The sequence below is a fragment of the Spathaspora passalidarum genome (genome assembly GCF_000223485.1).
Source record: "Spathaspora passalidarum NRRL Y-27907 unplaced genomic scaffold SPAPAscaffold_4, whole genome shotgun sequence".
Classification (NCBI taxonomy): domain Eukaryota; kingdom Fungi; phylum Ascomycota; class Pichiomycetes; order Serinales; family Debaryomycetaceae; genus Spathaspora; species Spathaspora passalidarum.
The window spans coordinates 68367-85463 of record NW_006767428.1 but is presented as its reverse complement, the minus strand read 5'-3'; the positions used below and the strand labels follow the sequence as shown (position 1 = coordinate 85463).

General features: G+C 37.7%; 7 protein-coding genes across 7 annotated transcripts; 4 read left to right on the top strand and 3 right to left on the bottom strand. All coding sequences in view use genetic code 12, as the record gives it.

Annotated features, from left to right (window-relative positions):
• Positions 1-897: 897 nt before the first annotated feature.
• BRE1 (E3 ubiquitin-protein ligase) lies at positions 898-2940 on the bottom strand (the record flags this gene model as incomplete). The annotated part of the gene is made up of 1 exon (XM_007375139.1): positions 898-2940. The coding sequence occupies one exon, from the start codon at positions 2938-2940 to the stop codon at positions 898-900; it is 2043 nt and encodes a 680-aa protein (XP_007375201.1).
• Positions 2941-3942: 1002 nt separating this feature from the next.
• On the top strand, positions 3943-6708 carry ROT2 (glucan 1,3-alpha-glucosidase ROT2; the record flags this gene model as incomplete). The annotated part of the gene is made up of 1 exon (XM_007375138.1): positions 3943-6708. The coding sequence occupies one exon, from the start codon at positions 3943-3945 to the stop codon at positions 6706-6708; it is 2766 nt and encodes a 921-aa protein (XP_007375200.1).
• A 28-nt stretch (positions 6709-6736) lies between these two features.
• On the bottom strand, positions 6737-7615 carry SPAPADRAFT_50535 (endonuclease; the record flags this gene model as incomplete). The annotated part of the gene is made up of 1 exon (XM_007375137.1): positions 6737-7615. The coding sequence occupies one exon, from the start codon at positions 7613-7615 to the stop codon at positions 6737-6739; it is 879 nt and encodes a 292-aa protein (XP_007375199.1).
• Positions 7616-8339: 724 nt separating this feature from the next.
• SKN7 (kinase-regulated stress-responsive transcription factor) lies at positions 8340-10160 on the top strand (the record flags this gene model as incomplete). The annotated part of the gene is made up of 1 exon (XM_007375136.1): positions 8340-10160. The coding sequence occupies one exon, from the start codon at positions 8340-8342 to the stop codon at positions 10158-10160; it is 1821 nt and encodes a 606-aa protein (XP_007375198.1).
• A 30-nt stretch (positions 10161-10190) lies between these two features.
• On the top strand, positions 10191-10775 carry SPAPADRAFT_61024 (uncharacterized protein; the record flags this gene model as incomplete). The annotated part of the gene is made up of 1 exon (XM_007375135.1): positions 10191-10775. The coding sequence occupies one exon, from the start codon at positions 10248-10250 to the stop codon at positions 10488-10490; it is 243 nt and encodes an 80-aa protein (XP_007375197.1).
• Positions 10776-11034: 259 nt separating this feature from the next.
• On the bottom strand, positions 11035-12178 carry SPAPADRAFT_61023 (uncharacterized protein; the record flags this gene model as incomplete). The annotated part of the gene is given in 2 exon segments (XM_007375134.1): positions 11035-11169; positions 11184-12178. A coding segment is annotated over 1 exon segment (545 nt), but the record flags the coding sequence as incomplete, so codon positions are not given.
• A 95-nt stretch (positions 12179-12273) lies between these two features.
• SPAPADRAFT_61022 (ribose phosphate diphosphokinase subunit) lies at positions 12274-14718 on the top strand (the record flags this gene model as incomplete). The annotated part of the gene is made up of 1 exon (XM_007375133.1): positions 12274-14718. One exon carries the CDS (start codon positions 12470-12472, stop codon positions 13769-13771), a length of 1302 nt encoding a protein of 433 aa, XP_007375195.1.
• Between the last annotated feature and the right edge of the window lie 2379 nt (positions 14719-17097).

Here is a 17097-nt window from a genome sequence, read left to right as displayed (position 1 = left end):
AAAAGTTCTCTGGTCAAAGTTTTTTTTGTAAGCACAAGTGCAAATTTCTTTTAATTTATAACCAATAGATTCAGTATAGCGATAAGCTGTAAATTATGGGAACTAACCTGTAAAACACGCCGAATTTCCAACCAATGAGAATCAAGTACAAACAGGAAAAGTTTTTTTTTTTCTTTTGATATTAGTAAAAAATTAACGGGAATTTTTGTCGTTTTTATATAAAAAAAATTTTGTCCAATCAGCCAGCCAACGAAATCCTCAGAAGAAAAAAAAATTTTTATTTTAATTTTTTTCCATTCCGATTTCCACCCCCCTTTTTCTTTCGAATGGAATGGCAACTTTCTACAATTTTTGACCTTGTTTTCTGGTTATATTTCCTGCCAACTTGTTTATCTACCTGGAGAACAAGTACGGAACAACCACATCATAAGCTCGATGTCATTCAAGTGTCAAACTACAGGCATACCAATTTAAATTATCCAATGACAAATTGGGATTAAAATTAACAATTGATTTTTATTTTAAAAATTATTTTACTTTTTTTTTCTGTTTTGCCACTCGTGACGTCCGGGTAATCCGTTAATTCCGCCTGATTTTCTTCAATTTCACACGACCTTTTAACATTTTGGTCTGCGCGATTTTGCTTGCATTAAAATTTTTTTTTTTTTGCCAGCGCATTCGTTTTTGTTTTTTTTATTTTTCTGGTTTAGGGAGACGTGTTTGAGTAACCTGTAAAAAAAATATAAGCGGTGGGTGAGGCTCATAACTTTGATCTTTCACGGGAAATATAACCTGTAAGGAACCAGCAATATGTCTGGTAAAAGCTATTGCAAAAAGGAAGTTTAAATTAATTATACAAAATCTATCAAAATATACAAGAGGAAAAGGTCAACAGTTCTACAAATGAATAGCCAACAAGTCATTAGCGGAAAATCCCTTATTACACAGTGGACATCTTCTTAATCTTGCAGCCAATCTTTCTTGAGTACAATTTGAACAAAATACATGACCACATACCGTGATTGCAGTATCTTTCCAATTCTTGGAACATACCGAACATTTAGCAATGGACCTTAATGCCTCTATCTGTTGTTCATCCTCTTCAAGTAGTGAACTAGTATTGTTTGTTTTGTATTTTTGTAAAATTGATTCTGTTGATTTAAGCGATTTTTCCAACTTGTTAATTTCAAGCTTTTGTTTATTGAAATCGTTAGACAAATTGGCCACTTCATTAGCTTGGGCAACGAGCTTTTCCTTGCTTCTCGAGATTTCAGTTTCAAGTGACTCTTTAGCAATGGACAAAGACTTGATTGTGTCTTGCAACTTTTGATTCTCTTGCAACGAGTTTTCTTTAATTATCTTATAATCATTCAATGATTTCGTCAAGATTTCAATCTTGTTCAAATAATTCTTTTCTAATTCATTAAGATTCTTGATTAATTCTTGAGATTTGGCCACTTGAACCTTCAATACCTTGTTTTCGTTAGTCAATGAATCTTTAACTCTCATCAGTGCAAAATATTTTTGATCAGCCTTGGTTTTCTCAATAGTAAGTTTCTTGATCAAGCTTTCTGAATCGATTGCAGATTCCAATTTCTTCAATGAAACCTCTCTGGTTTCCTTAAACGCCAATTCAATTTCCTTAATGTCGTTATTCAATTGTTGTATCTTGGAGATCAATTCAGGAGGTGATAACTCGGCAAGACCAGGACTTCCGGAAATTTCATTCAATTTGGATTCAGTCAACAGTTCAATTCTGGCAGCTAATGCCTTGTTTAAATCAAGCAATTCTTGATTAGTCTTTTGATCTTGTAATTGGCTAGTCAAAATAGAATTCTTGGAAATTAAATCATCACGGGCTGTTCTAATTCTTACTAAATCTTGTTCACTCTTGGCTAATTGAGATTTCAAGGAATCATTTTCTTCCAAAATTTCCTTTTCTATGATTGCCTTTATTGAATTTTGCTGTTTTTCAAATTCATTCAATTTGGCAATATTGGCAGCATTTAATTTTGAAAGTTTTCCAATTTGCTCTTGTAACGATTGGTTATTCTTGACAATCTTTTTGTAGTGAATATTTGATTCCAAGTCAGTTTCTTCCAAATTGTGTAATTTATGTTCCAATTCAAGGGCTCTTTGCGTCAGCAATTGATAGCTTTGTGTTAATTCTTCAAGTTGATTTGTAAGGATTGTGTTTGCAGTTTTCAATTCTTCCACTTCACCAGCTAATTTGACAAGCTCGTCTTGATTATCAGTGCTTTCTGCTTGTTTCTTTGAATCATCACTACCATTGGCTTCTTGTTTCACTTCGGGCTGTGCTGATGATTCCTTCTCAGGTACTGGTGTTTCTTCTTTGATACCTTGGGCTCGTTTCAACGACTTGGATTGCAACCGATGAATCTCTTTAGTTAATTGGAGAACCTTGTCTTTAGAAGCATCAAGTCTTGCTTGTAATGCACCATTTTCTTGAGTGAGCTGTTGGTTGAATGCAGTTGATGATGCCAATTTTTGAGAAATAACTTCTAGCTTCTTCATATCTTCTTCTGCCAACAAGATTTTTGATGTAAGAATCTTGTTCAACTGCTCTCGCTTTTGTTCAAGTTTATCATCACCTTCATCAAATATCAACAATAAGTTATGATTAGAAGAACCATCATTATTATCACACAATGAAATAATCTGATCGTACCAGCCAATCAAAACTTTGACTACTTTATTAGACTTCAGGGCATCTTGTTGTAGCTTGGAGATTTCCAGTCGCAATTGGTTGACTTGTTCTCGATAACTAGTCATTTGTCGCCATATGGCTTCCTTCTGGAAATATACTACATCTTCTTGAGTCAAAGGACCAGAGTCGCTCAACTCTTGTAAAGGTTTGGCTCGTTTGAGTGGTGGTGAAGATGGATTAGGTGTTGATGATTCGGATGGTCTTTTTGACATGGTTGGTTGTATCCTATATTGATTCTGCAAGTGGAACCAGAAATGTTAAGGCAGTTGTTAACTCTAGTATTGCCTTTGTAATTGATTTAAAACGTGATGCCTAATCAGCTCAGGAATCAAGTTTGAGTTGGCAACAGCAGCAAATGAAAACAAAGGAGTAATGGGAAAGTGGGAAGGTAAAGAGATACTGTCTACTTAATGTTGTGGGAGTCTATAAAGTACGCGACAGTGGTTGTATGCTATGTGTACCTTTTGTTCTTTGATTATCGGTAAAAATGAAAATTTGCTGGTTGTTTCTGAGATTGTTCCCAAGTTGATTTTTTTTTTTCTCTTGTTCTTCGTTTTTGCTTTGTCGTTAACTTGGAGATATTGGTAACGCACACGACTAACTGTTTAACAAAGCATGATTCCCGTTAATAATAGCATAAGTTAATGGTTGAACATGGCATATCAACTATGATTATCACAATTGGTATTTGTAGTATGCATGTTGTAAAATGTTGGTTGCCAAATTTTAAGTATATTACCTATCGAATCACTTCTGGAACAACAGTCACAGCCAATTTATGGATGTAAACGTATCCATATGCTGCCATGCCTTTATTTCCAATGTAAAAATAAAAACAACTAAATATCAGGGGGTAGCTCAGATATGATGAGCTGATCATACCATTTTAAGTTGTGTCGCTTGAAATGGTATAAAATTGGTGGTAAATTTAAAGTAAGCCACGTTTCCAGCAACATGTAGTACTTACCAACAGTACAGTCTTTCAGATATTGATATATTCTACCAAACCATTGTTCAAAACATAAATCAAATAAATTAGAATACCTATTGTTGTCGCTTATATTCTCAGCTGTGCATTTCAGCTTCCTTGTTTGAATAAAGTGTAAGTTTCCCTATTAAACGAGCAGCAGCCCTTCCTCCCCCTGAAAAAAAAATCTTAGATCGCCTAGATTTGACTCCTCCTCCCTCCTCCCCACGAACCAAGCTAGAATACCATGAAAAGTTCACTCTTTATAACTTTCATACTTTTCTTTACTACGGTCTCAGCCGTTAAGGAATACCTCTTTAAGAAGTGTTCTCAATCAGGATTCTGTCATCGGAATCGTCATTTTGCCCAGGCTGTCGAGCTGGATCCCGAATACCAGTCCCCTTACTCCATCGATGTCAGTTCTCTCAGTTTTGCGGACGATTCAATCACCGGTATTGTCAAGAAAGTGCATGGTTTAGTGGATGTTGATTTTCCATTCAAAATTTCCGTTATTGAAGGCAATTTCCGGTTTCAATTGGATGAAAAGTTGAATAGCGACGTGGTCGACACCGTAAAACATGTCAATAAACAGAGATATAATGAAACTGAAACTTTTGCATTTAAACAAAATGTTGCTTATCATCCATTGACTGGTGATCAACTTGAAGATAAACTTGTATTGAAGTATGGCGATGACCATCAAGTTGAATTGGAGTTCTATCCTATTAGATTCTCATTCCTTTACCAAAACAAAGTGCAATTGACCGTAAATGACAAGCAATTCCTCAATTTGGAACATAGAAGAAAGGAACGCGAGGGTAGCACATCAGAACTTCTCTCACAGGAAACTTCCTTTGATATGTTTCAAGATTCATTTGCCGATTCCAGTAAGGATACTCTCCCACTTGGACCCGAGTCCATGGCCATTGATTTCAATTTCATTAACTTTACTCATGTGTATGGTATTCCAGAACACGCCGATTCATTGCTTCTTAAACATACTAGACTGAAGGATAAGGAACCCTATCGTCTTTACAATGTTGATATTTTTGAATATGATTTAGATTCACGTTTAGCGATGTATGGTTCCATTCCATTCCTTTTAGGTATTAAACTGGAAGTAACTGTTGGTGTTTACTGGATAAACTCAGCTGATACATACATTGATATCGAATATTCATCTTCAAACACCTTGTCCCATTGGATGTCTGAGAATGGATTGTTAGATTTCATAATTATTATTGAACCTACCCCGTATGATGCCAACAGCCAATATGGAAAGATCTCAGGAAATGCCGCCCTTCCTGCCTTATTCTCCTTGGGATACCATCAATGTAGATGGAACTATAATGATCAAAAAGATGTATTGGAGGTTCACAAGAAATTCGATACCTACAAGATTCCTTATGATACTATCTGGCTCGATATTGAATATACAGATGAAAAGAAGTACTTTACCTGGAAGAAAGAGGCATTTCCTAACCCAGGAAAAATGATGCAGAAGTTAGATCAAACTGGACGTAATTTAGTGGTTATTATTGATCCTCATCTCAAGGACGGATACAGTGTCAGTGAAGAATTCATTACCAAGAAACTTGTTATGAAGGACAATTCAAACCAGGCATTTTATGGGCATTGTTGGCCTGGAAAGTCGGTTTGGATAGATACAACTAACCCCGACGCCACTCCAGCATGGGCTGGCCATTTCGCGTGGAAATCACCATTTCTTGCCCAGGCGGCCAACGTCCACATTTGGAATGATATGAACGAACCATCAGTTTTTAGTGGTCCGGAAACTGTAGCACCCAAGGACAACATTCACTTCAACAACTGGGAACATCGTTCCGTGCATAATTTATACGGTATGAGTTACCATCAAGCAACTTATAATGCCATGAAAGCCCGTCTTAAACACTCAAACCGTCAACGACCATTTGTCCTTACTAGATCGTACTTTACAGGGTCACAACGTACAGCAGCTATGTGGACCGGTGACAACATGTCGAAGTGGAGCTATCTTCAAGCATCGATCCCCATGGTGCTTACTCACAATATTGTAAACATGCCGTTTTCTGGGGCTGATGTTGGTGGATTCTTTGGTGATCCTCTGAGTGAATTATTGACGAGATGGTACCAAACCGGACTCTTTTATCCATTCTTTAGAGGACATGCCCACATTGATTCACCACGTCGTGAACCCTGGGTTCCTGGTGAACCATACACTTCAATCATCAGAGACGCTATCAAATTGAGATATGTATTGTTGCCAGTTTTTTACACTGGATTCTACCATGCTTCTGAGACTGGTCGCCCTGTAATGAAACCCATGTTTTACGATGCATTGGATGATACCAATACTTATAAGATTGATGACCAATTCATGGTTGGTGATTCAGGAATCTTGGCTAAACCAATAACTGAAAAAGGCGGTAATGTATCCCTGATTTACATTCCCCAGGGTCAAATCTATTATGATTTCTTTAATGGAGAAATCTCATCCCAGGTGTTTACAAGTGGGTATGTTGAACGGCCAGTGGAATTGACGGACATCCCCATGTTATTGAAAGGAGGCTCTATCATTCCACTCAAGACGAGATACCGTCGTTCATCTAAGTTAATGAAGAATGATCCATATACTTTGGTGATTGCTTTAGATGAAAATGGTCAAGCAAAGGGTGATTTATATATTGATGATGGTGAATCATTCTCATATCAAAATGGCGAGAAATCATATATTGGATTCCAGGCTGTATCAGAAGGTATTAGTGCCAGTGTGTCGGTTTCAGAAGAATTTTCGAGACAGATCGAAAGTGTTACTGTGGAAAAGATTGTTATTGTGGGAGTAAAAGGAGAAATTAGTGCTGTTATTATTGAACAGGAAGGAAAGAAATGGAATGGAAAGGTGTCGGAAAAGGACAGCGTGACTACTATTAAGAACCCCAAGGTCAAAATCAACAGTGACTGGGAAATTAAGTTTGAATACAAACAAGGAGTAGACCATGACGAGTTGTAAATTATTATTATATACATATATCTATGGCTTATGGTGTATTTTGTGTAAGTAATTCTTGAGTACATGCATCTTGGGTAGGCTGGGTTAACCCCTTTACATTGTCCTTTAGTAGGTAATACCGCAACTTTGTTGAAGTTTTTACGATTCTTGACCAGGTTAAAGACTTGGAACAACAAGGACAATTTACACTTGTCGGTATTAGCTGATCCTGGGATCTTGCCATGCATGTCAAGTGGAACGTGGAGTTAGTATTATAGCACAAACTAACCAAGGGGAACCGGCCAAGGAATTCTGCAAATTCGTGTCTTGAGGTGATTTCAGGAACATCTTTAAACACGTCAATATTTGCTTTACATATACAACAAGAAATATCTTCATCTAAAGCCTTTTGTTTCATCGCATCAAAATCATCATCACATTCGTTAATATCAAGCTCATCAAACTTGCCAAGCTCGACTTCGCGGTCAAACTTAACATCATATTTATCAGTTCTCCATGCAAGATAAACTTCGTCATCAAATATTTTTACTTTCAAGTCCATTCTGACAAAACCAGGACTAGTAATCAACAACTTGATATTCGCCAACCGTTGATGCAAACTGGTGCTTTGACTTTTACTAACGCGGTCATCGTGCAGAATGCGACGCGTAAATTGTGGATGTTGCAATGAATGCTCAAACTGTAATGCCGATATTCGCGATGGGAAGTTATACACTATAGTCACCACTTTCCAAGGACGAGATCCTTTACGTTTGGTTCTAAATGCTCCACCGGCCTTTAGATCACCATTGTGTTGACGTAATCGGCGTTTCATATCGGGAGTAGAGCCGACATAAAACGTTCGCGGTTTTGGAATAGACTGAAGGAGATAAACACAGTAAAACTGAGGTGTTGTATGAAGCAGCATCACAACAATGATATGCAGTTTTCGGTGATAATTACGGGACTACAGATCCGAATATCCCCAACTCCGAACAAACCAGATTAACAACTGTTGCTAAAGATCTAGAGTTTATTATTTTTCACAACCTTCTATGCTTAAGCGGCTCTTCCGCAAGAACCCGTCTGGGCTATGCACGACTTGTTGCCACACGGCAAATCAGAAAACTGATGTCAACCAAATTTTAGTCGAGTTTATTTTTAATTAGTAATGCTGCATAGCCCAGGTTTAATTTTATTGTGAGGTAAATTTCATTTCTTTGTGTAATCGAATATGACATTGGAAAATAATAATTTTTTAAGCCTGCTTCATTATCCGTCTTGCCTATATATTTGGGGGTTAGTTTCCGCACAGTCCCCCCCCCTTTAACCGCTGTTGTGGTTTCAATGAAGGCAAAGACAAAAAAAAAAATAAATACAAAAGAGAGAAAAAAAAAAAAAGAAACCACAAAAACATCCAATACGCAGTAGACTCCAAAATTGTCACTTGGAAATTAAGAATTTAAGCAGAAAAGTTTACCATAAACAAAACTGAAGAACGTTTCGTCTAAGTACTTCTACCAAACGTATAGCTAATAGGTTATATATGTCTGATCAAACCATATAATTCAAAGTACAACGTTCTTCCGCTACCCATTATATCACTTTGTCCCATATCCGCAATTAACCTTGTAAATTTAAATGCCCTCATTATGTCAACCGATGATAGAAAACCTAAAAGAAAAACACCACAACCGGGACCAATGAATACAATAACCACCACATCGCTGTCCAACCAGAGTGGGTCAAATGACTTCGTCAAGAAACTTTTCCTAATGTTGGAAGAAGACAGCTATAAAGATATAGTTCGATGGACCCATACTGGCGACTCATTTGTAGTGCTAAACACCAACGAATTCACCAAGGAAATCCTTCCGCGTCATTTCAAACACTCCAATTTCGCCAGTTTTGTTCGACAGTTGAACAAATATGATTTCCATAAAGTGAAAATCTCCAATGAAGAAAGAGCAACTTACCCCTACGGTGACGACACTTGGGAGTTTAAACATCCAGATTTCAGACAGAATGACCGAGAGTCGTTGGATAATATCAAGAGAAAGGGTCCAACTTCGAAAAAGGCAACTCCAGGAGCAAGTTCAGCACTGGCAACCACCAGTCAAGTAATCAACGGCGTTGATGCCGCAGCTTTAGCTCGATGTAATCACAATTATACCCAAATGCTCACCAGCCAGAACCAACTCAAAGACCAAATGGAACTGCTCAGACAAGAAAACAAACAACTACAACAGGAAATCAATATATTGACGAGAAAATACAAAACCTTGGTGGAGAATATCGTGGCTATAAATACTGTCGATGAACGTAGCCATAGATCAATGGGTATATTGGTAAACTGCTTGATCCAAGCGGGGATAAAGATTCCGCCATTGGACTTCCCACCACCACAGAGCCTACAAGGTGAAGTGAACAATAGTGAATTTGGCAGTTCCCTCCCAAGTCTATCCTCACATCTTCTAAACCACAATACTCTGCCACAGCAAGCATTACCGCCAGGAGCCGCACCACCCAATGCACTTCCACAACATCCACAACAATCAATACTACCTCCTCATCTTGCCAATCCTCCACCTCCACCTCCACCTCACCTACAACCTGCTATCCAACTACCGCAACCGCCTACAAATGGAAACCAACCACCTTACATAGCTGCTACGCCGACAGCCCAGGCGATTCCTTCACCAGGTGCCATCCCACAAATGCAGGGCCCAGCAATGGTTCCCCAGCCTCAAGCAGTACCGCAGCCACCTCAGCAGCAAGTCCCACCAATTAGTGCTGCCACTGCCCCTAATGCAACTGCCACTACAGCTAACCCAGTAGCGGTAGCTACATCTATATCGCGACTCGCGTCATCTCAAGAGGGGTCAAAATCTCATTCTCAAACCACATCAACTTCAGCATCTCCACTAGTACCCGGTGCCGGTGGACTTCCTTTGGCGGTTCCTGGCCCTACAGAAGTTTCCGCCACCACCACGACAGTACCTAATGCCAAATTCCACGTTCTTCTCGTTGAAGATGACAATGTCTGCATTCAACTTTGTCGTAAATTCTTGGTCAAGTACGGATGTCAAGTTACAGTTGTGACTGATGGGCTAAACGCGATATCTACAGTGGAACATACCAAATATGATTTAGTACTTATGGATATTGTCATGCCTAATTTGGATGGTGCGACGGCTACGCTGGTTATCCGAAGTTTCGACACCAAGACTCCAATTATTGCCATGACTGGTAATATCGAAGACAACGATTTGGTTACGTATTTACAGAATGGGATGTCGGATATCTTGGCCAAGCCTTTCACCAAGGACGACTTGTATCTGATTTTGGCGAAGCATTTATTGACGGACAAGAGTGAGGGCGCCGCCGTAAGTACTGGGTTATCAGAATCGGCTTTGAAAGGTGCGATTAAACTGGAGGATGATCAAATTGTCAAAAAACCACGTTTGATCTAGATATTTATACCATAACTTTCTTTTTTTTTAAGTTTCTCCTCTATTATTTGTATTAATATATATTGTTATTTGGATAAGTGTTATATTATGTGCTACAAAGTTGTATCATTAAAGTTGATGTGTTCTAGGAAGTGGAGTAGATCTAGATCTAGGATAAAACTAGACTACGACTACCAGTTGCAATTATTCTTGAGCAGAATTTATTTTCCTGTACTGTTGGTAGCAATTTCATGTACTGTTTCAGATGTCACGAACATGACAGTTGCAACTATCGATTCAGCCAATCCTACAAGAGATATTCAAATTTGCACCTATATTTCCGAACCGTAATAACAATAGCTAGCAATATACTGACTGTAATTTAGATGTACCAGGTGGTAATGTAAACTATAGGAGAGCAAGACCAATAAAGATTTGATAAAAGATGCTGATACAACCTTTGTTTCATCCTATTCAGACTTTTATTAGTGTTTCAAAATATGGTACAAAATCAGTCGTTAATGTTCTACATCAGCTGGTGGTTTTGTGGTATTCTTCTGCTATTCGTTTAATTAGAAATGAATCTTATTCTTCGTTATTTTATTAGTCTTAACTGACAACGATTTATCACACCATACGTACAGAAACAATGAACCCATTGAATAGGTTTATATTGAGCACATATTAGTGCCCGCCTCTAATTGTAAAAGGGACGGGAGTCATTATTAGATCTTGCATGTAAACAATGCTATTGAAACCAACGTCGTTGCTAGGGCAATATATTATTGTTCACCACCTTACTATGCAGGTATGAGGATATGTTTTTCCGCTTTACTTGAAGTAACGGATTTACAATTGAGATTGATCCAGTAGAAGAATGACTAAATACAATTTTAGGGTTGATTGCTTTTAATAGGCAGTGGTAGATTGAGTTCTGGATGGCTATTGTTTGATGTTGAAGATTTCGATGGTGTAGCACATTGATCGATGTTGGGTTAAAAATATCGGAAATTTTTTTGCAAAAAAATTTCAATAAATATAAACAGAGCTCAAATTGCAACGTAAAATAGATAAAACACACACACGATTGAAACACCTACATTACAATATCAATCTGTAAAACAGAATACAAGTCTCAAAAGTTGAGCTGAATAATTAAAGCTAAAACGAGGTATCTAGTAGTACAGTGGTTACTCAGTTGTTTATTCTATTAAAGTACGTAACTCCTATAAGACCGAATGATAAGATTATCATTACTTCTCAACGACCTATTCCTTTGTAGTACTCTTCGGCACCACCCGTATGAATGATAAATCAGAAAAAGAGTTACCCCACGGATCTCCCTTATCAGCGGGATACCTTTCCACCTGTACATCGTCAAAATATACCATATCCAAATCATAAACCACTTGCACCTCTTTCAATGCATGTCTATTTTTCTTTTTCTTGACCACTTTAAACCCATCATCTACTTGTTCTGACTTATTGGCAATATGAACCATAGTTGCTAACACCGGATACGTTTCTAGTAGTTTGGCTTTAGTTAGACGGTCCGTATGACTGACTATATCATTGGCGAGGACAAACATTGGTTCATGTGTTTTGAATATTGTTTCCGTAAGGTCAAGTGGGGCATGTGGTAGAAAGTAAAGGGTGGTTGTAGAATTGGTTTTGAATTCTTCTAATGTATCGACGTTTTCAAAAATATCTTTGAATAAGTCTATATCTTCCGGCGTAAACACCGGATCATAAACAGATATATGCGATGCAGAGACATTCTTGGCTAATTCAACCAATAGAGCAAGCTGATAGCGGGCATTGATACTTTCAATAGGTGATCCCAACGCAAGACATCGTATTGTTGTTATACCATCAGATGCTGGAGATAGCGACTTTGTAATTGACGCAAACAAATTCGACTCAGCAATAGTCTTCTGATACTGGGAAAGCGACTGTTTGGTCTTGTCAAACTGGCTAGACATTACTCTTTGCTATTGGTTTCTTGTTGGTAGTTGTTGATCTTCGTAACCTGCATATAACCCACTTAGTGGTTCGGTTTTTTTTTTTCTCATCGCGCAACAGTCAAATAAGAAAAACCAAAAAAAATTTCATCTGCTCTCCCATTGCCAGTTCCAGATTTCTCTTTATGATGTTAAGACTTATCGGTAGTACAATCCTATAATCCAACCACAGCTATCTGTTAATCCTTCTTTCTTACATCAACACACACATAATCCAGTGTAACTAAGAAATATCTCCAGTTTTAAGCAATTGCTATAGTCCATATTCTCCCCACGTTGTCTTCGTCTACATATAGTTCCTCGCTTACAATGCGTAAATGCAAGATTTTTGTTGGTAGTTCCCACCCTGAACTAGGTAAATTAGTCTGTGACCGTCTTGGTGTCGAACCTGCTCCATGTACCCTCAAGAAGTTCTCCAATGGTGAAACCTCGGTGCAAATCGGGGTATCAGTTCGTGATGAAGATGTTTATATTATCCAATCTGGTTCTCCTCATATAAATGACCATATAATGGAACTTTTGATTTTAATTTCTGCCTGTCGCGGTGGTTCCGCTAATAAGATCACAGCCGTTATTCCCCAATTCCCATATTCTAAACAGCTGAAGATGAAGAAACACAGAGGAGCAATCACAGCTAGAATGCTTGCTAACTTATTGATTATGGCTGGTGCTGATCATGTCGTTAGTATGGATTTGCATGCTTCCCAAATGCAAGGGTTCTTCACTAAACCAGTGGATAACTTGTTTGGTGCTCCAACTTTAGCCAGATGGATCAAACACAATATCAAGGATTGGAACCTTAGTGTGGTTGTTTCCAAGAACCCCGGTGGTACTAAGCGAGTTACTGCCTTGGCTGACTCTTTGAAAATTAATTTCGCCATGATCCACACTGATAGAAGAAGAACCCAAGATGGGTATTCTAAACGCAAGAGATTACAAAAATCCAACACCACCATGACTGTACACGAAGAACAAGAAGAAGAAGGTCATGAAGAAGAAGAAGTCGATAATATTGTTTCCGAATTACAAACTGCCAGAATAGTCAAGGGCCATGTAGTCAATGAAGACGAATACCTTAATGGAAGTGTCAGCCACAGCAGAGCCAATAGCACCAACACTAGAGCTAAACCTACCCCTCTTGACAAGTCACATTCACTTTTAGATAGTGATGTATTGGGTGGTACTTATGACGCTGCTGAAAGCGACGACGATGAAGATGAACCAGAATCATTAGCTCAAGAAAAGTTGATCACTTTAGTTGGGGATGTCAAGGACAAGGTTGCTATCATATTGGATGATATGATTGACAAGCCAACTTCTTTCATTGCTGCCGCTGAACATTTACGATTAAACTGTGGTGCCAAGGCCGTCTACCTTATTGCCACCCACGGTGTTTTCAATGATTCCTGTTTAGAAACCTTGACTGAAAGCAAGTGCATTGATAAGATTGTCGTTACCAACACCTATCCAATTGACACTGAATGCATGGAAAAATTCAGCGAGAAATTAACTGTCATTGACGTATCACCAATCTTTGCCGAATGCATAAGAAGAGACCACTTCGGGGAATCCATTTCAGTATTGTTTGACTCGTTAGCTGCCATTGAATAGGCTCAGGAGTTTTATAAATATTTATATTGTTTTGTTTGTTCTCACTTCTGTAAGCTTTCCAACGATGCAGTCACTGGACTGCAGGACATATTCTCCTTGGTTTTAACAACCAGGAATATAGAGAATACTGGACTAACGGAGCGTTGGTATATTGTAAATCTCCAATTAGTATATTCAACTATGCGATGTGTGATGTCAACATATATTGCAGTAGGATGAATATTGGAACATTCCTTGTAGTATAAGTTTTAAGCGCGTATCAGTTTTATCCATTTAGAGAAAAGTTCTCGAATATTAGAGTTTTTGCTTTATAGCTTCTCTTGAATGCATAGCAAATCTATGAAATACTTATGTGGAGTAAAAACCAGAGTAAAAAAATTAAAAAACGACGAGCTCTTATGTTACTACATTCCACTAAGGTTTGGCATATTCGTAACTAATGTAATCTGACCATGGCTGTGGAGTAATTTGTCACTATCGAATGCTGCTAAGGTTATTTTTCAGGAGGATAAAAATTTAATGTTTTGATGTGTTAAAGCGAGGTTGACATTTTGTGGAATGGCCCAATAAATGTGATGTCGCTAAACACGCCAGTTTTACCAAAACATTGCTTGTTCTTTACAAAACTAATTGAGGCTTTAAGTTCAATAACCTTGCACTTAAACCCTGAGATAGAGGGTCTGAATAATTATTGAGTCATATGGTATATTGCCCCTGGCGCGTCAGGGTTGTTGTGCAGCAGACAGACACCACCTTTTTCTTTTTTTGGGGGTGGGGGAGGGGCTTTGCAAAAAACTACAGAATTAGCCACATTTAAAAAAAATTTAAATACCAAGAAATGTTTGCACTTTGCCCGATATAACAATTGTCTCATATATATAACTTATATCTAATTGCTGAATATAATCAACACCCTATGTCTGACTTTTATAGAGCTGCAAATATTTCCAATCAATAGATGTAGATTCATTACACTCCAAAGTAAGAAAAATACTTGTATATAAATGTATCGCAACCAGGGATGTGTTTACTGGGATATTATTATCTGACATAACTTGAAAAATTCCTTATAGCCAATAAAAATGTCTGTTTTTGGTAGTAGAACTTTTAAAAAAGGGGATAGTATCATAATTTTTATGACGAACAATACAACTAAACGATAGTACTAACGATAACAATGCCTTATATGCAAAAGCTAGCCATTAATAGCCAGATCCGGTAAAGTTAAGCTCGTTACCGATCTAAGATATTTTTGATTCTGCAACTATCAGCAAGTTCATGCAGGCTGTATAAAAACATTTTTGTCTGACAAAAAAAATAATCAACGCGATTCCAGGAACCGAATGAACGATTTGTTTAACTCATTAAACAGATGTGCAAAATTACTTTCTGATTTCTTCCATCTAATGCTAACAAAGAGGGGCATTACTATTTCGTTTATAATAAAGGGGCGCACACAACAATACAATGCGGTTATGCATGTTCAAGTATGCTCCTGATAATACAACGCGTTGATTTTTTTTGCCATTTACACAATCAGTTATACATACTAATTAGCACAGGAGAATATAGTGATAGTCCTTGTATTGTACTTGAAACCAGTGGTATTGATGGTAAATATATGTGTTTTATTCGTTTGATTCCTCAAGATGCTTACCATAAAATATTTATCATCAAGGAGATATAGAATGGTCTCATTCAGAAACAAAACCTCGGTTATGCAGAAGCATGTAGAAACATGTACTAATATTCGTATCTAAACTATACTATTTTATAAATGCTAAAATTATTATTGAGGGAAGAAAAGGTTCACACCTGCCCAATTGAGGTTTAGCGAAATTACAGCAACTTCATTTACTGCTATTGATTAAATTATATGGTGCTAATCATGAAAAATGATTGAAAACTTTCGCAACATAAACTAATTGCTCAATACCGTGTAATATTATACCCAGAGGGTGGCTTTACCATTAAAGGCGGGCTTGACTCATGTATCCTCGTCAATATGTTTTATTTGTCTTGACGAAAAAATGTGCACTTTGAAATATTTTTTACCAGCTGCAAAAGTTCCTTATTATTTTTTAACCATATTTACCGATTGCAAACGAATCAACGTTTAGTTCCCTACTGGGATAATCCAGTAAATGTCAAAAAGGAAGATGGTCCCTCGTTTATAAAAAGCCCCACGTCACCCTCCCTTTGACAATTCTTTCTTTACCCTATTAAAAGCAAACGAATATGATTTTGTCGGTAGTACTTTTACCATTATTACTTACGTTTGTATCATCGCAAGAGATAACTGGGGTCTTCACCTCTTTCAACTCATTAGTATGGAACAATGGTGGTAACTACGCATATGCTAGTCCCGCTTCTCCGAGTTGGATGGCCACATTTAACTGGAATATCGATGGTTCAACTATGCTGCCTGGCGACACGTTCACATTAACTATGCCCTGTGTATACAAATTTACAACAACCCAAAGCTCAATTGATTTGGTTGTTGGATCTACCAGCTACGCTACTTGTGTCTTTTCTCCTGGTGATGTTTTACTTACAACCTCGGCCATGGAATGTACTTTATTAAACACTGTCCAAGACCTGACTAGTGCTCATGGAACTGTTACAGTGCCACTTACATTTAACATAGGTGGTTCAGCATTAGATACTGATGTATATTGTGCCAGCGTTTTCAAGAATGGACTCAACACTATCTCCTTTAGTGACGGTGCTAATATTTTGTCTACTCAAGCTACATTCGAAGAAGGTACTGGAACAGACCCTAATGAAGTTGTGTACCGTGCCCGTATTATGCCAACTGTGAATAAATGGCAACATTTTCTTTTAGGAGGGAATTGTCCTTCTGGTTACACATCTGGTACTTTAGGTATGAAGGTTAATGACAATACAGGTACAATTGATTGTTCTGCAGTCCATGCCGCTATTTCAAATAAATTGAATGACTGGTATTACCCTGAATCGATTAGTACTTCATTCTCATTCACAACCACATGTAGTAGTACAGGATATACCATTACCTATAACAATGTTCCTGCTGGTTACCGTGTATTCATCGATACGTTCATTTCTCCTGTTCCTGGAGTCATGACTTATTTACTGTACACCAACCAATACAAATGTTCTGATAATCCTTCCCAACAAATTGACAATTCTGCAAATGTACAATGGTCATTATATTCCAACAATGTGGCTGGAGCAAATGGCCAAGAGGTTCACCTTGTCACAGAAACATGGACTGGTCTGACTACTAAAGTTATAACCAAACCATACAATACAAATGATCCTACAATTACAATTGTTGTCGATGT